This window comes from Mesoplodon densirostris, chromosome 7, assembly GCF_025265405.1.
Source record: "Mesoplodon densirostris isolate mMesDen1 chromosome 7, mMesDen1 primary haplotype, whole genome shotgun sequence".
Taxonomy (NCBI): Eukaryota; Metazoa; Chordata; class Mammalia; order Artiodactyla; family Ziphiidae; genus Mesoplodon; species Mesoplodon densirostris.
This window is the reverse complement of record NC_082667.1, coordinates 73,869,151-73,892,856: the sequence shown is the minus strand read 5'-3', so window position 1 is coordinate 73,892,856 and position 23,706 is coordinate 73,869,151. Positions and strand designations below refer to the sequence as shown.

The 23,706-nt window shown below is 40.6% G+C and overlaps 1 protein-coding gene across 1 annotated transcript; it reads left to right on the top strand.

Annotated features, from left to right (window-relative positions):
• Positions 1 to 334: 334 nt before the first annotated feature.
• Positions 335 to 22,474, top strand: SPTY2D1 (SPT2 chromatin protein domain containing 1). Its single transcript, XM_060104888.1, has 6 exons — positions 335 to 484; positions 10,777 to 10,891; positions 12,127 to 13,761; positions 15,987 to 16,158; positions 17,854 to 17,931; positions 19,137 to 22,474. The coding sequence occupies exons 1-6, from the start codon at positions 425 to 427 to the stop codon at positions 19,228 to 19,230; spliced, it is 2,154 nt and encodes a 717-aa protein (XP_059960871.1). The 5' UTR covers positions 335 to 424; the 3' UTR covers positions 19,231 to 22,474.
• The last annotated feature ends 1,232 nt before the right edge of the window (positions 22,475 to 23,706 follow it).

The following is a 23,706-nucleotide window of genomic DNA, read 5'->3' as shown; positions in this document are numbered from 1 at the left end:
ACTCCCCTACCCAGAGCTCACAAGGGGCACCAAAATTGTCAGGGCTCCCGCCAAGGCCCTCAGGGTAGCGATTCTCTCCCTTGGCCACACCCCACAGTTTACTAGGCCGAGTCTCCTTGGTCGGTGAAGGGCTTAGTCCCGCCCCTTCGAGCCGACGTCAACAGCCACGTACCACGTTTCTACGTGTCTGAAAGCGGAAGTTACGCCACAAACAAGCGAGGGAAGCGGCGGACCTGGAAGGGTACTGGCCGCTGGAGGAAAGAGGGTGGGCAGACGGCTTTGGAAGGCTCCGGAAGTGGTTGTGCACTGGGGGGGGTGGGAGAGGGGCTGGTCAGGCAGTTCATTCGGATGTTGCTGGTCGCCTCGCTAAGGCGCAGGTTCACTCTTCTCCGAGAGGCTGGCCCAGCCCTCCGCCTCGGCCAGAATGGACTTCAGGGAAATTCTCCTGATAGCTTCCAAAGCACAAGGTGTCAACAACGTGCCGGTAAGTACCAGCCGGGGCGCGACTGTAGGAGATCCTGGACTTCCAGTTACGAATGTGTGGCCCATGGAACTTCCAGGAATCCGTCTGTCGGCTCTGGGAGAGGAAAGACCTGGACGGCGTTTTTGTTTGTTGGTTGGTTGGTGGTTTTGTTTTTTTTCTCTTGGACATGTACTTCTGAGTACTGGGGGTGAAGACGGGCTTGAGATGCGAGGCGGGAGCCTTCTGACGAGCGGCTTGTTTAGGCTGTTACCCCTGCAACTTTGCGCTGGTGAGTAGAGCCATGCCTGGCACGTAGTGCAATCTAGCGCTAGTAGTTTCTAGCTTCGGCGTAAACTTCAATCCAGAGGTTGGGGAGTTCAGGAATTTTAGGGACTTGGCCTGATAGCTTTTGAGGCGATTTCCCACTGATCTTTGGGTCAGCGTTTTGTGATTTCCCAAAAAAGTTCTTTGACTTGTGGCCCCACCCACTCAACCAACCAGGTGATTGAATTATCACCTCCCAAGGCGGGAGTTGAGTGGATTCCACGAAATCCTTGGCCAACAGAATGAGTGAAATAGTTTCAGCTTCCATTTATTTGTGGTCTTCCAGATTTGTCTTTGTTTCAAATCTAGGTCCCATTTACTCAGTAAGGTTTGCTAACTCGCTAATATTCGCAGAGCGGTGTAAGACTTTAAATGAGGTAGTGGGTGAGAGTGCCTGCTTTGCGGGGGTGTAGCTGTTTTGCATAAACTAATCATTTCTGTATCCTCAGATGGTACCACAGCCCAGCTGTAAACCGATAAATTGCATTGTGTTACCTGCGGTTTGAGCGATGAGGTGTAGAGGTCAAATGGCTCTCTTTTAAAGTCAATTCAACTGGACCTTATTGAGCTCTCACTATGCATTTCTTAGATTTTTGTATATTTGCAATATTTTTTCCCTCCCCTGCGCTTTTCTTGTCTTTTGAGGCTGGCTCATTGTTCTTACTCTTTTGAAGATATTGATCTAAAAATAGTAAAATAACTGGTAAATAAAACTGATATTCATCAGCTTATTATATATATTCACATCCCATCCGAAATACTCCGAATGATCTTGAAGTTATGAAACCTTGAATGACAGAATTACTTTCTGCATCTGTAAATTTCCTAGACAAGTCGATATTGGATCTAGTAACATTCATATTTGCATAAATTAGGTCCATATCTCATTCTACATCTTACTCAATTTCAGTGGAGGTCAAAGATAGATAATACTAGCCCTGATGCCGAAGACTATTCTGTGGAAGAATCAGAACCAAGTTACTCGTTTCTTAGTCTAAAAACCAATGGTTGCTGAGAGAAAAGTACATATTTCTAGAGCAGAAGTTTTCAAACTATGTCTGTATTTCAGAATATATATATTATCGATTTATCTATGTTTGAAATAACAAAGATTGGAAGCAAAAAGGAAAATGGGTAAATTGGTGGTCATTTAAAATTTAATAGATGAACATAGGCATGTACTTCATGAAAGCATGCTTTTCCCTCCCACCCACCCCAAAAGCTAGTAAGCCTGGAAGTTTGATTTAGTTATCAGCATTATAACCCTTACCTTTTTACTTCAGATGAAAGTAAGTCACAAAAGAAACTATTGAGGAATAGAGCAAGATTGTATTTAATTTAATCCATTATCTTGTTTTTACTCGATTCATCTAATTATTTTAAGTTATTGAATATTTGCTTTATCAGCTCAAAGTAAAGCCTTTTAGAGCACACTATCACTTGTGAAATCTAACACATATTGTACAGTGTAAGATTGTTACAAAGCAAGTATCCTTATAAACCACCATCCAAGTCAAGAAAAACATTTTTGCAAGTACACACACACACACACACTCACTCTCTCTCTCTCTCTCTCTCCCTCTCTCTCTCTCTCTCTCCCTCTCTCTCTCTCTCTCTCCCTCTCTCTCTCCCTCTCTCCCTCTCTCCCTCCCTCCCTCCCTCCCTGCTTGACAAAAACTTTACTGATTGAATTATGGTCTGAGAACCACAGAGGCTTTGCAGTAATTGCAGATAACTGCATCCTTCTCTAGTGCTTGGTTCATATTTCTCTTTTAGCCATCTCTTCCCCCACCTTCCATTTGGATCCTATCGGAGCTGACTTTCGATTTCAGTCATCAAGTTCCTGTGTCACACCTTTGCTACAGAAAAGAAGTACACTAGCATTGATTGGACTAAAATCCAAGGGAGACTAAAATCTGAAACACCTGTACAGCCATTTGGAACTCTTTGCAGGGCTTTTATTTTTAAGAAGTGTCTACTGTATATGACTTGAAAAGCAATGAACAGTTCCCATTGGGACAGCTTTCTTTTACATTGTTTCTTTTTAAGAGAAATAGTTATCTTTATAATGTTTTAGTTAAAAGAAGGATTGCATCATGCCTAGAAATATTAAGCATGCTATCATTTCACAGTGGAAAACTGAATACAAAAAAACAGCTGATCAAGGTGATGTAACCAGTCACTGTTTTTAGCTCTGTTTATTTTAAAGGAGGAAAGATATTTTTGGTAACCTTGCCCTTAATATTTTTCTCCCTGGGTTCCTCTAACAAAAACAAAGTGGTTGTCTTGTTCAGCAGAATAGAAGAGCTTAGAATCTGGATTCTTACAGGTTACAAGTAACTATAATTGATGGCTTGTAGCACATGAGGCAAGTTAAATGGTCTTTCTCACAGTCAGTCTGAAAATCATCCCAGACAAGATACTGTAGCTCTGGTGTGACCCTCAGATCAAAAAGTAAGGGGAAGCCTTTATGTGGTATCAGACATATAAGGATTTGGGGAGCTATAGACCCTTGAGGGTAAGAATATAGGTACTTTATAGTAGTTACATTTCCTTTTTTTTAAATTGAAGTGTAGTTGACTTACAATATTGCATTAGTTTCAGTTGACAATATAGTCATTTGATATTTTTATAGATTATACTCCATATAAAATTATTATAAAATACTAGCTATATTCCTTGTGCTGGTTATATTTCCTTTTTTATTTTTTAAAAACTTAAAAATTTTAAAAATTATTATTGGAGTATAGTTGATTTACAATGTTGTGATAGTTTCTGGTGAACAGTAAAGTGAAGCAGTTATACATATACATATATCCACTCTTTTTTAGATTCTTTTCCCATATAGGTCATTACAGAGTACTGAACAGAGTTCCCTGTGCTAAACACAGTCCTTATTATCTATTTTATTAGATAATAAAAGGTCCTTATTATCTATTTTATATATAGTAGTGTGTTTATGTCAACCCCAATCTTCTGATTTATCTCTCCCCCCGCCTTTCCCCTGGTAACCATAAGTTTGTTTTCTACATCTGTGACTCTATTTCTGTTTTGTAAATAAGTTCATTTGTACCATTTATTTTTAGAGTCCACGTATAAGTGATATCATATGATATTTGTCTTTCTCTGTCTGACTTCACTCAGTATGACAAACCCTGGGTCCATCCATGTCACTGCAAATGGCATTATTTTGTTCTTTTTTATGGCTGAGTAATATTCCACTGTATATGTGTACCACATTTTTATTCACTCCTATGTCAGTGGACATTTAGGTTGCTTCCATGTCTTGGCTATTGTAAATAGTGCTGCAGTGAACATAGGGGTGCATGTATCTTTTCAAATTATGGTTTTCTCCAGATATATGCCCAGGAGTGGGATTACTGGATCATATGGTCATTCTATATTTAGTTTTTTAAGGAACCTTCATGCTGTCCTCCATAATGGTTGTACCAATTTACATTCCCATCAACAGTGAGGGAGGGTTCTGTTTTCTCCACTCCCTCTCTAGCATTTATTGTTTGTAGATTTTTTGATGATGGCCATTCTGTAGTTTTGATTTGCATTTCTATAATAATTAGTGATGTTGAGCCTCTTTTCGTGTGCTTTTTGTCCATCTATACTTCCTTTTAAAGAATAGTATAGGCCAACAAAAAAGTTTCTGCAGGCAGTCACTTTGTAACCCTTGAAGATAGTTGATTATAACTGGATTATTTCCCACTCTTAGATGTGAAGATGACTTTGTAGTGCCTGGGGCAGCTTTAGATTTCTAGCCTGGAGCAGTACTTATGAACTGGTGTTTTAGGGAAAGGGTCTTTTAGAAACTACTGCCCCACAGAGATTATGTTATTTCTCTTCCCCATCACTACCTAGACAATCTCTTTATGAATAATAAGGATAATAGTAACAACAATTAACATTTATAGTGCTTCCTTTGTGCCAGGCACTGTCCTAGGCACTTTTTGTATATTAATTAATTTAATCATCATAATAACCATATACGGAAGCTTGTTTTACAGATCAGGAAACTGAAGTCCAGGGAGATGAAGAAATGTTCCCAGAGTCACACAGCTAATAAGTGACAGGGTTAGTCGTGGCAGAGCAGAGAATGTCCAGGCAAACTGGCTTCAGAGTTCTTGCTCTTAATCACTACCCTGTGTTGAATGAGGAGAGTCTTTTGGAAATGGGGTGGTGAGGAAGGTTGTCTTCTATAAAGCCTGAATCCATCTAGCTCCCTATCCCCAATTCCAGCCTCATATAGCCTTGGGCAGTAACCCTATTTTTTTTTGATGACACTTCTCAGTGTACAGTAAAGTCTGATGGGAGAGAAATTTAAAGACCAAACTAACAGCATATGGAAACTGGAGGATAGAGATTTACAGCCTGTTTGGGAGAGTGCCAGTATAGTTAACAGAAATAGAGTCTGAGGTTGAGGGAAGGTTCAGTGGTGGACCTGTTTGGGGTAATGGCACGATCTAAGAGGCAGATAGAAATTAGGGAATAGCATTTAAGAATGAGGTTCGAGCTAGAGATGAAAATGTTGGGATTAAGTTAGAAGTGAAGCATTTTGTAGTGGGAACACTTTTGCCCCTGAGTCAGGAGACCTAGATTCTAATTCAGACACTGCTACAAATTGTGTGAGTGACAGCCAGTAGTAAATACACAGTTGTCTTTTGGGGGCCATTTCTAACATGAGGTTGGACTAGAGGCTCTGAGGTATCCATTGGATATATTTTATATAATCTGGTATACTTTTTAAACACAATAATAGTAAAATTTACATTTGACCCCATAGCAGTCTCGAATAGCATGCTTTTTGGTTGTTTTATTTTCACCCTCTTAGCTACCCAGCTAAGCAAGCCTAATGCAAATCAGTGGTTTTCCAGGCCTGCATTCATTCCCTGAGTATGATGTTTTGAGAAGATTGTAGGAGTTGTGTAGTCATTATTAAAGTTAAGGATAAATTCTTTTATTTTATTATTATTTTTTTTGGCTGCGTTGGGTCTTCGTTGCTGCGCGCAGGCTTTCTCTAGTTGCGGTGGGTGGGGGCAACTCTTCATTGCGGTGTGCGGGGCTTCTCATTGTGGTGGCTTCTCTTGTGAAGCACGGGCTCTAGATGCACGGGCTTCAGTAGTTGTGGCTCACGGGCTCAGTGTTTGTGACTCGTGGGGTCTAGGGCGCAGGCTCAGTAGTTGTCACGCATGGACTTAGTTGCTCCATGGCATTTGGGATGTTCCTGGAGCAGGACTGGAACCCGTGTCCCCTGCATTGGCAGGTGGATTCTTTTTTTTTTTTTTTTTTTTGCGGTACTTGGGCCTCTCACTGTTGTGGCCTCTCCCGTTGCGGAGCACAGGCTCCGGACGCACAGGCTCAGCGGCCATGGCTCATGGGCCCAGCCGCTCCGCGGCATGTGGGATCTTCCCGGACCAAGGCACGAACCCGTGTCCCCTGCATCGGCAAGCGGACTCTCAACCACTGCGCCAACAGGGAAGTACAGGATATATTCTTTGAATATTTCTAACTCCTATTTGTAACCAATGATAAACCTCTAATTTATATAAAACCATCAGGAAATATATATTTTCTACAATTACAACAATATATTATCTCCTGAGTAAAGAACAGCTTTCAAGAAGGAATTGACTATTGATTCTAATATAACATATTTGGTGAACATATATTTCCAGACTGAAAGCTCCTTATTTTCTTAATCTGACCATGACAGTATAGTTTCAGTGCAAGGAACACATGTGTTTAAGAGTGACTTAATATTTTTTAGGTCTCTAGGCTTCAGAATTACAAATCTTGGCAAAATCTCTGATACTGTATTTCAATGGCATGTGCTTCACTGTTGTGGATCTTTCACTGGGGCCCAGCAGAATGACTGAGTCGGCTTGCAGTATAATAAAATGGGTACACTTAGGATAAAAGAAACTCTTGTCCAACTGCTTCTCATGAAGCTCAAACAATGAAGCAGCCTGGTGCCTTGAGTCAGATACAGAATTGGTGGATGCGTCTTGATGTGTTGCTGCTAGAGCTAAATGTGACCATCTGATGGGGGAGAAAGTGCAGACAGTTCTCCTGCGTTATTAAATGGAATATAATGTAATCCCAGCCTGAAGCTTTCTTTTCAACACATGGTTCTCTGCTGGGCACCTCTGTGGGAGAAGGAGACTGTCTAATAAAATATTCTGTTACAGCAAATCTTCTAATACCAGGGTCTGACTGCAACCCCTTTTTCAAAAGTCTAGCCAGTTCATTGTTAGGAACGTCTATAGTGATAGACCCAAGAGAAAGGAAAATACACGTTACAGGAGAACTTGTACACAGATGTTCACAGCAGCATTATTCATAATAGCCAAAAAGTGGAAACAACCTAAATATGCATTAACTGATGATTAGATAAACGTGGTATATCCATACAATGAAAAATTATTCATCCGTAGAAGCAATGAAGTACTGACTATGTTACAACATGAACCTTGAAAACATTATGCTAAGTGAAAGTAGTAAGGTAGGAAAGACCACTGTAGCAGTCAGGGTTCTCCAGAAAAACAGAACCAGTAGGATCTGTCTTAGGGAATTGGCTCATGTCGTTGTGGGGGCTGGCAAGTCTGGAATGTGTTGGGCAGGCTGGCGCTCAGGCTGGAGCTAATGCTGTCGGAAGTGGGGTGGTGAGGAAGGTTGTTGTCTGTAAAGCTCGAATCCATCTAGCTCCCTACTCCAGCTCTCCAACTCCAGCCCAATAAAGCCTTGGGCAGTAACCCTGTTGGTGTTTTTGATGACACTTGTAAGTGTTCAGTAAAGTCTGATGAGAGAGAGTTTCACGTAGAAATTCTGGAGCAGATGGAGAAAAAAAAGTTTTTTTAATTGAAAAATCTTACCTACTTTGTATAATCACTTATCTACATAATCATTTACCTACGGCTTCTAAATTTTACCTTATTTTATGATGCATCTCAGTCACTATGTAGTGGTACATTAGGTGCATGATTTCATTTATATGAAATGTCCAGAACTGGCAAATCCATAGAAACAGAAAGTAGATTAGTGGCTGCCAGGGGCATAGGTGAAGGGGGAATGGGGGAATGATTGCTGAAGGGTAAGGGATTTCTTTTTTGGAAGGTGAAAATGTTCTGGAATCAGATAGTGGTGATGGTTGTACAACTCTATGAATATACTCATACATATTAAATGGGTGGATTTTATCGTATGTGAATTAAATCTCATTAAAAATGTTAAAAAAGAAGATCATTATTATCTCTGGAGACCCAGCCCTTTTTTTTTCTCCCCAGATTTCTAGGTTTTGATCTAAACTTGCCTAAGAGAATATTTTAATACTCTCCTGGTATCTGCTTTTGAGTGCATCAAGATACAGAGGATGTAAGAAACTATTAATTATGACTCAGCTTGTGTCAGTAAATAAGATTAAGCGTCATCAAGTAGGACCTTGTCCTACTTAAATTGTTTCCCAGCAGGCCTGCAGAGTAAGACGTTGTATAGATTTATTGAATTCCTTCTCCATCCTATGGACAGGACAGCAAAATTGTTGGGTTAAATGTGAGGCCAGCTTAATAAGTATCCTTAAGGGTTAGCAGTGTTTAAAAATAAAAGCTGATTTTGAAATTGGCATGTGAATTGATGAAAATAGGTGTATACTTTGAAAAAAGCTCAAAGTAGTCTTTGGGATTCTTTTCTGAGTGAATCGAGTTCCTGAACCCCCTCCCTTGTTTCTTTATTGTGTTCGTCTTTCTTGTGCTTATATTTCCCAGTCGGTGTTTCCCAAAGTGAAGTACGCATAGCTTTGGCTGTACTATGATTTTAGGTGATACACAAATACGTTTTATTCTCATAGTTGCATTTTTTTAAGTTATATATTTTGATAGGATTTGGAAAAATATAACTAGCCTTTCAAGCCTGTCATTTTATGGGTATTATTGCTTGAGGTAAAGCTGTAGTAATAAGTCATGGTGTTTGATCTACATGTTTTCTTAAAATTAGTAAATAATAATAAAAGTGGTATACTATAAAAGGGCAAAAATCATGAAAGTGATATGCGAATGATTGAAGCTTAGTAAACAAGGCATTAAACTGCCCCATTGACACTGTGGTTTTCTCGTTCAGTGCTTGTATTCAGTCAAGAGTAGCTTTTCTGCTAGTCATATCCCATTACCTACCTCTTTAAGTCCCAGGTTAGGAAGAAAGATGTCTACCCTGAAATCAAATTAGGAAGTGCTCACTTCCTGCTGTCATACCTAGGTAACAAACCAATCCTGTTTTAAATAATTAACACTAATGTGTATATTGGCATTTTGGGGTAGGGGGAGCCCTATGTAAGCTTTGATTTGGCAGGTGAATCTCTGGGCTATATAGTTGGCAGGGACAGAAAAATCTTGAGCCTTGGCAACACAAATCCACCCTTCCTCTTCTCACATATCTACTTGATGGCATGGGGTAGAGTGAGTGTGTGCCTCTGCTTATGAGTCTATGTGTCTTATGCAACTTGAATCATCTTCATGGTAGCACTTCTGTTAAGAAAATGTGAGCTTCCTGTGGATAAGGCCTATGTTTGAGGTTCTTGTAAACCATGACAAATTTTATATATCTAGTTAGGTAAGCAGTATTCTTTTTCTCCTGTCTTCCTTTCCCTTTCCTTTCTCCTTTACATATTGGGTCGCAATCCACTATGGAAAGGATTGCAACTAAATTTGCAAAGATATGGACTTCTTAAAGGATTTTATTATGACAGCCAAGGGGACTGGGAAAGGAATCTGGATGTTCTCTTTTGGAATTTCTCTCTATGTGGGATGTGTCAGGTCTCAAGCATTGCTATCACGTAGGATTTTCAGGTTGGATTAGGGCCTGCTTTCTTGGCCAGCTGCTTTGTTGGTAGACTAACTTAGCTGGAACTTCCAGCCTGTTTCAAGATGCCTTCTATTTGGCAGCTGTGTAGTAAGCATGAGTCCTTTGGCTTTCCTCCAGGAATTTCATACACATTTTGGGAGTCACTTTTTGGTTCCTAAGTAGCTCAATTTGTTCTCATAGGTTAGTGTTTCTTAACTAGCACAGCATCAGGTTGAGTGGATAAGAATGTCATCTGTCTAAGACGAAAGAAGGAGGGCATTAAAAAATTCTTATTTCCTATCCCATAAATTTAATTTGGAATGGTCCTAGAGATTAATCATCCTGGTCTGAGTTATTAGCTCTGTTTATCATACTTCTCTAATGATAAAATAAAAGGAAATATTTTTCCTTTTATAGTTTAAATTAACATTATTCTAGTTTTAGTCATTTCCCAGTGCAGTTAGATAAAAATCAAAGCCCAGAGAAATACCATCTGTTCCAGGATAATGTAAGTACTTTTTGGGTGACATGGAAACCTGTCTAAAAGGGTTTGTGTGGCAAATTAATATTTAACGAACATAGAGCTGCACTTAAAGGTTACAGAGACTTGGGCCCTTCTTGCTGCTTAAATTTCTTTGAAATGCTTTTTGGCTATGGCTGGCCACCAGCTTTGCCCATGGTCAAAGTAGAATCTCAGTATTTCATGTTGAAAGCAAAGTAACCTATGAAGCAGCTATAAAAATCATCTGGAGTAGGGTACTCAGGAGGAAAACAGTTGTGATAGTAGTTTTTTCTGTTTGGAAAGTTCTGAAGAAGGCTAATCTTTTAAATCAGAATTCTAAAGCACTCAGTCTGTTTTAGTGGTGATTTTTTTCAGTTCCCCCAGTCCAGGTATCTTTTTGGGAAAATAGCCTGAAAATAGTGTTTCTCTCAATTGTTCATTTATGTATTATTGAGGATGTTTAAAGAAACTCTGCACCTAAAAATAGTCATGTATAATCATATTTAGCCTGAAATTTTATAGCTAAGCTTTCATGTGGGTTATGTGATCTCTTAATTATTCAGAATAGATTTTTCAGTCAACATTTAAACTTCTCTACTGCTTCAAAGTTAATTGTGTATAACTTTTCCTTTGTTTTTATTTTTAGAAAAGATACAGTTTGGCAGTGGGGCCTCCCAAAAAAGACCCGAAAGTTAAGGGTGTCCAGTCGGCAGCTGTCCAGGCTTTTCTCAGAAGAAAAGAAGAAGAGCTCAGACAAAAAGGTATGAATCTCTAGCCTTATTCTCAATTTTAAAGTCTTCTATCTTCACAACTAGCTTGTACCTAACCAGTGGATGTTTGTAATATCATAACAGGCTGATGGATTTGTTGTGTATGTGTCTGAGTCAGCTGTATTTATAGCATTACGTATATTCTTATGTTGATCATTTGTATGGATGTTATCTTTTATTTCCTCTTAAATTAAAAGCTTTTTGGGTATAGTGACCATATCTTCTAATTGGCCATATTAGCTCTCCAGTAAGAAGTAAGAACTCCATTCTTTGACCTTGGTTCTTTTCCTGTTTGTTTATTTTTGGCTGTACCACATGACTAGCAGGATCTTAGTTTGCTGACCAGGGATTGAACCCGGGACCACAGCAGTGAACGCACTGAGTCCTAACCATTGGACAACCAGGGAACTCCCCCTTGACCTTGGTTCTGAATCTGCTTCTACCTACTTTGTATTTTAATTTAAAAAAATATGTTATTAAGAGTGCTATCTAGGGACTTCCCTGGTGGCGCAGTGGTTGGGAGTCCGCCTGCCAATGCAGGGGACATGGGTTCCAGCCCTGCTCCAGGAGGGTCCCACATGCCGTGGAGTGGCTAAGCCCATGTGCCACAACTGCTGAGGCCCGCGCGCCTGGAGCCCGTGCTCTGCAACAAGAGAAGCCACCGCAATGAGAAGTGTGTGCACAGCAGCGAAGAATGGCCCCCGCTCGCCGCAACTGGAGAGGGCCCGCGCACAGCAACAAAGACCCAACGCAGCTGAAAAGATTAAAAAAATAAACAAATAAGAGTGCTACCTAAAAGGTTAAAATAGGGACACTTTTGTAAAATGAGTAAACTCAAGCAGTAGGTTTACTTCATGCAAATGACAAGGAAACTAATTCAATAAGTAAGTATCCACTGACTCATAATTAATAACAACTGTTAAGTGGGTACGAATATTCTCTTAACTTGGTATATTTATGTGGTATGAACTATTTTCTATATTTAAAGCTAAAAGCCAAGACTCTCCCTTGCTTAGTCATATAGAAAAACCCATATGTGACCCACTCATTATGTAAAGATGACTCAAATTGATACTTGTTTAATGACTTCCTCATTTGATTCTTAGATGTCTTCGAACTTCTTCAAGCTGTAACTTGAATGTTGCTTGGTTTTGGCCATCTACTGATATCAGATAAACATACTGTTATCGAGACCCTGAAATAATATGTTGTTTTGCCTCTTTTAGCTTTGGAAGAGAAAAGGAGAAAAGAAGAACTAGTGAAAAAGCGAATTGAGCTAAAACATGACAAGAAAGCAAGAGCTATGGCCAAGAGGACAAAGGATAATTTCCATGGTTACGATGGGATTCCTGCTGAGGAGAAGTCAAAGAAGAGGCAGGCAATGCAAACCCACACTAGCCAGGGAACAGACCAAGAGTTTGAGATGGAGGAAGAGGATGAATTCTTAGAATACAATCAAGCAGAGTCAGAGCAAGAGTATGAGGAAGAGCAAGAACGTCCTAAAGTTGAAAGCAAGCCAAAGGTCCCCCTTAAAAGTGCCCCACCACTCATGAACTTCAATGATCTACTCAGGCTGGCCGAGAAAAAGCAGTACGAACCGTTGGAGATAAAGGTAGTGAAGAAGCCAGAAGAGCGGCCTATGACTGCAGAAGAACTTAGGGAGCGAGAATTCCTTGAACAAAAGCGGAGGAAAAGGAAACCTGAGACAGAGGCAAGATTACCACCAACCAGAAAAGTACCCTCTCAGAAAGAAAGTGTGGGCACAAAACTTAGCAAAGGTTCCGGAAACACGCATCCTTCTTCCAAGGGTACTCCCCTTCCTTATGCTGAGAAGAAATCCAGACCCAGCACAGCTAATGAGAAGCACTTGCGTTTATCTTCATCCAAATTCATGCCAGGAGAAAGGACCAAAGTAGTATCTGGCAATTGCGCCCAACCCTTGCCTTGTGAGGGCCGTGACAGACCTGTTTTCAATGGGGCTGGAAAGCCCCACTCCAGCACCTGTTCACCAGGTATCCCAAAGACTTCTGCTAAAGGGACTCCAAAATCTGCTACTGAGCACAAAGCCAAAAAATCTCCTCATCCTAGCCGTTCCAGGCCTGGACCCATGGTCACCCCACACAATAAGGCCAAGAGTCCAGGTGTCAGGCAGCCAGGCAGCAGCTCCAGCTCAGCCCCTGGGAGGCCTAGCACAGGGACTGCTTGGCCCACAGTTAGTTCTGGCCCCGTGCCCAGGCGCCAGGATGGCAGCTCCAACTCAGGACCCGAGCGATCAGTCAGTGGGACCAGGAAGCCAACCAGTGACTTAAATCCCCCAGGACGGACAGTCAGTGGTACAAGTGGCCTTGGTCGACCTGCAGGCAGCTCAGGTTGCCCTGGGCGACCTACCAGTGGCTCCAGTGGTTCTGGGCGGCCTGTGGGCAGCTCTGGTGGCCTTGGGCGGCCTATGGGCGGCTCTGGTGGCCTTGGGCGGCCTATGAGCGGCTCTGGTGGCCCTGGGCGGCCTATGGGCGGCTCTGGTGGCCCTGGGCGGCCTGTGGGCAGCTCTGGTGGCCCTGGGCGGCCTGTGAGCAGTCCACATGACCGACGACCAGTGAGTGGCTCAGGGGCCCCTAGGCGGTCAGTCAATGGCCCTGGCCAATCAGTAGTTCCAGCTGGACGAACTGTCAGCAGTTCAGGCCCTGGTAGACCAGTGAGCAACTTTGGACCTGAGCGAACAGTTAGTACCTCAGGTCCCTCTCTGAAGCCCAAATGCACTGTTGTCTCAGAAACGATTTCTTCCAAGAATATAATCAGCCGATCCAGCAATGGACAGATGAATGGAATGAAGCCTTCCTTATCTGGCTACAGATCTGCCCAAGGTAAAATTTCCCCTCACCCTAAAAGTATTTATTTGTCACTAGGAAATTGGAAAGAATACTTTGTTTTATATAACCAAAGACCCTCTGAACTCTTCTATGTGCTTTCAAATGTATTCTTGTGTTGATAGAATCCTGATGTTTTGTCTGTCCTATGCCAGAGAGTTCCTTTAGTAACCATGGCTTGGAAAATTCTTTAGAAAGAGACTTATCTAGGGCCCTCTGTGTTCACTCCTGTAATGTCTCTAAGTGCAGTAAACTTAGCTATGGGGTTTGTAAGACAGGGTGAGTGTGTTTGTCTTTTGTGGTTCAATGAATGAATTCATCTTTACCTCTTCATGAAGACTATAGACACCTGTCTTCAAGGACTGGAGTGTATTTGTAAGCTTGAAGCCTTTTGTTGCATTATTTGTCCATTAAATATTTGTTAAGCACCACTATGTGCCAGGAACTATTTTAGGTTGCCTTGTGTTTCTGCTCCTTACAGTGGCCCTAGCTACCAGTCCTGTAGGATTCTTCCGTCCCAAGGTATGGGACCATTGGTGGCACCTACTAAGTGCTAGGTCAGAGTTTCTACACAGTATTAAGGATTTGTTGAAGCACTTGTTAGGCACCGTGGAGAATATAAAAGGAAACAAAAGATGAGATTCCATGCTTTAAACTTCCTAATTCAGTCAAAACATTGGTTCTTTTTTTTTTTAAATAAATGTATTTATTTAATTTATTTATTTTTGGCTGCATTGGGTCTTCGTTGCTGTGTGTGGGCTCTCTCTAGTTGCGGCGAGCGGGGGCTACTCTTCGTTGCGGTGCACAGGCTTCTCATTACGGTGGCTTCTCGTTGTGGGGCATGGGCTCCAGGCGCGCGGGCTTCAGTAGTCATGGCTCACAGGCTCTAGAGCGCAGGCTCAGTAGTTGTGGCGCACGGGCTTAGTTGCTCCGCGGCATGTGGGATCTTCCCGGAACAGGGAACAAACCTGTGTCCCCTGCATTGGCAGGCGGATTCTTAACCACTGCGCCACCAGGGAAGCCCAAAATCATTGGTTCTTAACCAAGGACAACTTTGGTCCCCAGTGAACATTTGGCAGTGTCTGGAGACATTTTTGATTGACACAACTGGGGATGGGATGCTACTGGCATCTAGTAGATGGAGGCCAGGCTATTATCCTACACTGCACAGGACAGCTTCCTGATAACCAAGAAATATCTGGCCCAAAATGTCAGAGTGCTAAAGTTAAAGAAACTCCGAGCTAAGGAGACAAGCCACGCATATTAAAAACAACTGTAGAACAACAAAGGGAGTGTCTGTAATCAAGGCCTGGAAAGCAGTTGTTCCCAGATACTGGTCTATTGATCAGTGCCTGTCTTTTGCAGAATTTTTAATCAGTCTTTTGGCAAAATGACAAAAATTAGGATGATGCAGTGAGTTTTTCCTTAAAGTCAGACTTGCTCAGTTTGAACAGTTATCCATATCTGAGAATCTGTCATACTTCATTGGACTTTTTAAAACTTTAATGGAATTATGGTGATAATAGATGGTAGATTGTTACCTTTGGCATCTTTTCTTGGCATGAGTAAAATTAGTGATCCTTTAGTGATTTGTAATTTTTTTAAAGAAATTGTACTAGTCTTTTAAATCCAAAACAGTAGGAACTACTAAGCTAGAAAATGTAACAGTTCTAGTAAGCCCTGGGATAGACAGGAATTCTATTCCTTGTGGGTACCATGAAGCAACAGGGATGATGTAGTAATGAGTTCATGCTGGGGGCCAGTTGCTGGCTCTGGTTGGTTGGTTGGTTGGTTGGTTGGTTTATGGCTGCGTTGGGTCTTCGTTGCTCTGCGTGGGCTTTCTCTAGTTGTGGTGAGCCGGGGCTACTCTTTGTTGTGGTGTGCGGGCTTCTCATTGTGGTGGCTTCTCTTGTTGCTGAACACAGGCTCTAGGCGCGCGGGCTTCAGTAGTTGTGGCTCGCAGGCTCTAGCGCGCAGGTTCAGCAGTTGTGGTGCACAGGCTTAGTTGCTCCGTGGCATGTGGGATCTTCCCAGACCAGGACTTGAACCCGTGTCCCCTGCATTGGCAGGTGGATTCTTAACCACTGTGCCACCAGGGAAGACCCTGGCTCTGGTTTTTGAGGCTACCATCTTAATGGGTTCTTAAAATCTCAGCTTACATAGGACTTTGTTGGGACTACAAGTTTTAATGATCTTATAAATAATGGCTTTTCTATTCTTAGGTCCTCAAAGGCTTCCCTTCCCTGGTAGTTACAAAAGGCAGCGAGAATATGAAGAGGAGGAAGATGATGATGAATATGACTCTGAAATGGAAGATTTTATTGAAGATGAAGGAGAACCTCAGGAAGAAATATCCAAGCACATTCGAGAAATCTTTGGCTATGACCGAAAAAAGTAAGGCTAAAGAAGATTTAGATATATATACTTTTATTTTGAATAATCCATGCTATGGGGAAAAAATGAACATTAATAGTAGAGGCATTGAATAAAATTCTTAATTAGGAATCCTTGGATGATTGTTTAGATTTACTTTTTTGGCACTTAATATTTAAGAATTAATGCAGAATTATTTGTGTAGTTACTTGTATGAGGGCCAAAAAATATCCCTTTTTAACTGTTCTCCTTATAAGATATATATTTAATGAGAGTGAAGCAGCTTGGTGTAGTAGAAATGGATTGGCTTTGAAATCAGAAAGCCATCCACAGAGCTATGTTGAAAGCCAGTTTGATCTGACACCTGCTTTTCTTTGATGTAAAAAGCTTTGCTACTCAAAAATGTGGTCCCTGGGGCTTCCCTAGTGGCGCAGTGGTTGAGAGTCCGCCTGCCGATGCGGGGGACGCCGGTTCGTGCCCCGGTCCGGGAAGATCCCACATGCCGCGGAGCGGCTGGGCCCGTGAGCCATGGCCGCTGAGACTGCGCGTCTGGAGCCTGTGCTCCGCAACGGGAGAGGCCGCAACAGTGAGAGGCCCACGTAACGCAAAAAAAAAAAAAAAAAAAAGTGTGGTCCCTGAACAGCAAGCAGTATGGGACCAACAACATTGACGTCACCCGGGAACTTGTTAGAAATGCAGGCTGCAGGCTTTCAGGCCCTACCTTAGATCTGAATCCAGATCAGCTTTATAAGGTTCCCAAGTGATTCACATGCACATTAAAGTTTGAGAAGCACTGATATAGAGCAAAGCTCGGGGTTTGAATGGAAGTTCCACAGCTTACTAGCTGGGTAAACTTGAGTAAGTTATTTTTTAAATGACATTTGGGAGGATTAAATGAGGTAGTATACAGTTGACCTGTGAACAGTATAGGGGTTAGGAAAAATCCATATGTAACTTATAGTCAGCCCTCCGTATATATGGTTCCTCTGTGTACCAGTTCCTCCCTATCTGTGGTACCACATGTGTAGATTCAACCAATCATGGATTTTGTAGCACTGTAGTATGAAAAAAAATTCTCATGTAAGAGGACCCATGCAGTTCAAACCCATGTTGTTCAAGGGCCAACTGTATAAGTAAATCTGTCAGCACTTGCCCTCTCCTTTGAAGTCATGGATATTAGAAATTAGAAGGCAATGGTAAGAAAAGGTCTTTAAAAAAAATTTAGCAGAAGAAAGAACTGGATTAAAAATCAGATCTAAAAACCTAATCTTAGTAGTGTCATAAGCTAGCTGTATGCTTTTGGTCAAGCTGCTATCTGCCTCAATCTCTGTTCTGAATCCATGAAACTCAAATGAGATTAATATATATATAATAATTTTCATATATATTGTGCTTTCATGATTTTAATATAAACTATCATGTAAATAGAGGTGAGTGAGTTGAGCAAACGTTGTTGGATTGGTACTTTGATCAAAATTAGATTCAGGAATAGTTGCCTTCTGGAAATATTAAGGGGTCATTTAATCTATCTTTACTTTAGAATCTCCTCTTTACCCAACCTCTGCCCACCTCACTGTCTGCCAAACAAGGAGGAATAATCCTAAATGTATGTTTGATTTAGTTATAAAGATGTTGACTTTAAAAACAGGAGGATGTAGTTCCTTTAGAAAATTGGGTTTTTCTTTTTTTTTAACAACTTTGATTTTCTTTTATCAGATACAAAGATGAAAGTGATTATGCCTTACGTTACATGGAGAGTAGTTGGAAAGAGCAGCAGAAGGAAGAAGCAAAGAGGTAAGCACAGATGTAACATGTTTGTGCAGAAATGTCCTAAAAATCCTTTTCTGTTCCCTCCTTCAGTTGCATCATTGGGAGCAGGGGCTTTGGGCCATGCTGTTTGAATTCCAATCCTGCTTACTTGCTGTGGGGCTTTAGACAAATTACTTAGCCTTTTAAATCTGTTTTCCCATTTGTAAATGAGAATATACTGTTTTTATTCATTGAGGTTTTGTGAGGATTAAGATAATGTGTACAAGTTGCCCAGTGCAGTGACTCACCCATGTAGGCACACAATAAATGCTAGAGGCCTCCCCTGATCCTGTTGTAGCATGTTCTTATTTTTCTTTCCCCATCCTTAATTCCCTTTCCACATCAGATACATCTCAGTCTTGCTAACCTGTACCACCGCTGGCCTCAAGGACCTGTTGAGGAATATGAAATTCCCTATGTCTGATTCCTGTTTGGCCACCTGATATCAAATAAATGATCATTTCTTGGGTAGGGGTAACAAATGATTACTTTGTTTATAATGTTAACTTGGTGAAATAATTCACCTCATTCTCAACCCAGAATATTAAACCTCTTTCTCCCTCTTGCCGTCCCTCCTCTAACTAGATAAAATATCAAACTAAAGTGTTGGGAAGGGAAAAGAAAAGAATGTTACTTATTGAGTAAATGTTTCTTGTTCTTTATTTTTTAAAGCTGATGAGATAATTTATATATATTACTGTAATGGGAATATTAAGGTGTTGAGGTTATATGTAAGGTCTTTTTCCCACTATAACTTGAGGCAGTGGCAGTGGCTCCTGGTAAAAAGTATTCCTGCTTAGTCTGTTTTCAGTGGTTAAGGCTTGAGGCGTTTTGAGTGCATCAGCACATTCCATGTAAGCTCTCAGTTGAAATTTCATTTTTGCTTTTTTTTTTTTTTTTTTTTTTTTTTTTTCTGTATGCGGGCCTCTCACTGTTGTGGCCTCCCCCGTTGCGGAGCACAGGCTCCGGACGCGCAGGCTCCGGACGCGCAGGCTCAGCGGCCATGGCTCACGGGCCCAGCCGCTCCGCGGCATATGGGATCCTCCCAGACCGGGGCACGAACCCGTATCCCCTGCATCGGCAGGTGGACTCTCAACCACTTGCGCCACCAGGGAGGCCCCATTTTTGCTTTTTTAAAGAGAGCGGTAATTTCATGTATATTGATAAATGCCCCTTTTTTTTCCTGACAGTTTAAGACTAGGTATGCAAGAAGATTTAGACGAAATGAGACGTGAAGAAGAAGAAATGAGACGTCGAAAGGCCAAGAAGCTGAAGAAGCATTAGCTGCTGCTTTTATTTATTTTTGTGAAATTCTGAAAACAGTCTGCTGCAAGGAAGTCCTGCCTTCAGACTGAAGAAGCCCCTTATCATTTTAATTTTAGAATTCTACTTAGGTACTCAAGGAGAAGGAATGCATACTGTCATCTATCTGCAGGCTGTCGTTAGAGCATAAAGTATTTTCAGATACTTTCCAGGGTGAAATCTGTAATGCAGATGACGTAACACCCAGTGAGCGCTCTTACAAAGCTAACTGTTCACAGGTGCCACCCTTGATCCTGATGAGCTATGCACTCTCATGTGGGGCCGCTCACAAGTCAGCCAAACTTATGTTATTCCTTTGCTAATCTAAAAGGAAAAAAAAAGGATTGCTCCTTTACTTCCGTAATTCTGCTGATGTGTGAGTATGGCACTGCCTGGCTCCCAATCAAATTTACTTTGTCTTGATGAGGAAACTGGCCCTTCCATTAATGCTGCCAGCAATAAAGTGACCTGTCCTAACCTATATGTTTGGATTGAGAACTTGAAAATGTAGAGTAGCTGTTATAATTATATGGATGCCATTTCTGTGACTTTGAAGTAAAAAGTAGAATAAATTGTATTCTGCATTATTCATGGATTGGATGCTGAGCATTCTTATTCACTAATTTAGGTGATTAGGCAATTAACAGAAATTTTTCCAAGTTAAAATACAAGTTATGCCATTTTATATAAGACTATTCTTTTCCAAGGTTTACTTTCAGATTTACTGTTATGTTGGCTTTAGTGTAAAATAGACAAGGTCACTGTGCTGTTTGATTTTTACCTAAAAATTTCATTTTTATATTGAAGAAAAAATACTTATTTTATTCAAACATTAGATTTGGAAGAGTAATAATAGTTTAAAAAATAAGGAAGTGACATGTGAGGCTCCCCTCCTCCCCATTCCACTCCCCCATTATAGAGATATTTTGGAATCCAAGGTGCCCTGGACCTTTTCATGTTAATGACTTTGTATTTTTATCTTAAATTCTTTAGTGATTAACGGTAAAAAACCAAAAACTAAATTCATGTGTATCAAGAGCACCACCTTCTCTCTTTGCCCATATTGCACTTTTATTTCAAACTATGCACTGTGAAGAGATTTTTTTCCCAGGTGGAAAGGATGTTCCCTGTTACTGGTATTTACTAGGCTGTGGAACTTCTTCATTCTCACCTTTTCTTCAAGTCATATCTATAGACTTGTTATATCTCTTAAGCCTCAAGTCCAAGCACTTCCAATCGGGCTGACCTAGGTTCTGGCTGGAAAGAAGCCAAGTCTCAAAGAAAGTCAGCAACAGAAAATGAGGTATGATGATGCCAGAGAGCATTTGTCCTTGACTCTGAGGGTTGGGGACAGTGCGACATAAGCTTGTAGAACAATTCTGTAATAAACATTGTGGCTATTTAAGCCATTGACTGGTGGGGATTAGGAAGTAGGTGAGGTTATCCTACAAGAATCCTTACTCTTCAACAGGTCTAAAAGTTGTTTTTGTATATTCTTTTTTATCCGTAAAGCTTTCTTTCTACTCAAGTTTGGGTGTTACAGATTATCACTATTAGCCTTCCTTAATGGGATGACCCATCCTTAATGGGAATACCAGTCCTTTTAAGACTTTTGACTCATCTTGAATTGAGTTTCAAACTTTAAAAATGCAAGAACTTAATTTTGAAGTTGAATCCTATGAAAGGTGTCTTCATCACTAGGAATAACACCCTTCTAATGATCATATAGAACTGTTAAACACTGGTGGCAGAAAAGCCTATTGACTGCCTCTCACCAATATCAAATACCTTCAGTGAAGTTGATTCAAGGGTAGTGTGATATTCCATGTAATAAAACAGGTTTGGAACATTATTTCCTTTGCTGTCACTTATGTGACTTTTTTTTCCCCTTCAAAAGTTTGCTTGAATATATTTTTTTCTCTATTCAGACTCATTGAAATCTGTAGTTACAATCAAGTGCTTGTCATAGCTGAAAGATTTCTGGTGGCTTAAAGCTTACTAGCACTTTACTCAGTGATATTGTGCAGTTATTTGTACAGAAAGGCACCACTGTGCCAGCTAGAAGTTCCAGAACTTGGTAGAAAAAGTCAGGTTGTGTCCTATGTGTCATCACTTCTGGGTGCATTTCTTCTTCTATAATGCAGATGTTGATTTCAGTTTTCTTCAGCATCAGCATTATAAAAGGGCACTCCTGTAGCTCATCAAAAAAAAAAAAAAAAAGGTTCTGAATCTTTTAATCTTGGCCTTGTTTCCAAATCCTGTCTTCCATTTTGTTCTGCATCTCCTGACCACTCTTACAAAAAGCTCACAAACCTTTGAAGAAACTGGAATAGGCTGTTATTTTATCAAGTTTACAAATTAAGTGCTTGATTTTTAATGTGTCCTCTACTGTTCTGATTTTCAGATTTTATTAATATTTGAAGATGTGCCTTTTATTGGATAATGTTAAGTCACGAATGTAGTAATGTTATTTCAGTATTGTAATAATGTTACATGATCATGGATGCAGCATTCTCAAACACGATGTGAAGGGAAAGTAGTTTTCATAAAACTCATATAGCTCTGATTGCACAGTCCCACTTGCTTTAGGAATTGCTATGTCAAAGCAGGAGGGACTTTCTTTAAAGGCTACTTTCAGAACTTGTCTTTGTATTTTCTCTAAACTGTAAATGCAGTTATGTCCATTTGGAGGCCAGGGTACCACATGTCACAGGCAGCCTTACATGTGTGCCGTGAGAAGGTTCAAAGACTGTTAACAAGGAAGTCTATGGGAACTCGAAATTTCATTTTTAATGTAATCCCCAAGATCTTTTCCAAGAAATACTGTTTTGTATTTTATAACTTAAAAGCAGCTGTTAATACATTTCTGAGATATAGCAGGAGACCAAAACATGTTTGGAAAGAGAATAAATATATGAAGAGAGACTGGTTGTTTTATTTTCAATGTGCTGAATATATTAGACTACTATTTATTTTGTGCGTGGATGTGATGAAATAAATATTCAGGTGTTTAGTGTATGATTAAGAGTGGAATATAGATGTCTTTGGAGTTATTAAATCCATGTCTTTTACATAATGGACAAATCAAGTTTAAAGAAACATTTACATAGCATAGCTTGTTTTCTGGTGCTGTTGACCTGCAAGAGAATCTACTTTTGCATATACAGATAAAAGTTTTGCAATTTATGTATAAAAGATATTGTAGGCATTAAAAATATTTTATTGATATTTTCACTGGTTTGCATTTATTTACTAAAACTCATATTCCTTATTTCATCACCCTGAATATTATTCCAGCTAGAAACCCCAGTAGACTCATCAGACTTCAGAGATGGGGTTTACCTCCTTACACACACCTCTGTTCCTTCTCCCTTACACATTCCCTTCTGCTCAGCCCCTGCCACTGACACCTCTCCCCTCTTGCACCACCAGCTTAGAGAACTATTCTGGTATCAGACACCCAAGTTAGGAGAACTGTTTGGAGGTGTAGTCAGGGAACAAGGGAAGAAGAAGAACTGGGTATATAGTTCCTCTTTTCAAGAAATTGAGTGGTTCTAATCCCCTGTAATACAAAGAGCCTGAGAGAGCTGGGAAGATGAGTCCTTAGGAATATAAGAGGCAAGAGGGCACAGCCATGCAGCCAGAGAATGTAGGCACTTAACTCAATGGAATGTGTTGAGTCTAGGTCATACAAGTATCATAAAAGATGCTAGTATCCTAGATTTAGAAATTATAAATTTTTGCTTATGAATTTTGAATTCACTTTTTCTATTAAAAAAAGTAATCCATACAGTGCATAGAGGCACTTAAAAATACTTTAGCAAACAAATACCAAATAGTCATCAACAATATGCTGTCTGTGTAACCAAAGATCTACTTTGTTGGTGTGTACTTTTGAACAATGAAACCATTGGTCATCCCAAAGCAACCACAGAATGGGACCAGTTCCATATAATTTATTTTAAAAGTATTTGCTCCTGTTAGGTTTTCTTTCTTTCTTTCTTTTAGGGTCAGAAAGCTCAAACCACTTTTAGAGGGCTTATTAGGAATATCCTAGGGCTCAGACACCCAGATTAATTGCATGGTTCTTATACTTAGGTTCTCATTCTTGGTCTCATGAACTCAAACTGCATCATCATGAGGACTGGGAAGTTAGCTTTTGTTTCTACACATGCTGCCTGGATCAGCAGCGGTCACTGCTAAAAGAAAAGGCAACTTCTCGTTTATTCAGGTGAGGAAGACTTTTGAACCAAGAGGTAGTCAAGATCTTGGATGACCCAGCCTCTCTTGCTTGGCTCCTTTCCTTGGCATGTAAAAGCATACCAAAGAGAAGACCTGGACCTTAATTTTGACTCTGCTACTGAGAACTGTGTGGGTTGGTAAGGTACTTAAGCCTCTCGACTTCATTTTTGCCATTTTGTAAAACGAGGCTGAGGTTACTATAAGGATTCAAATACT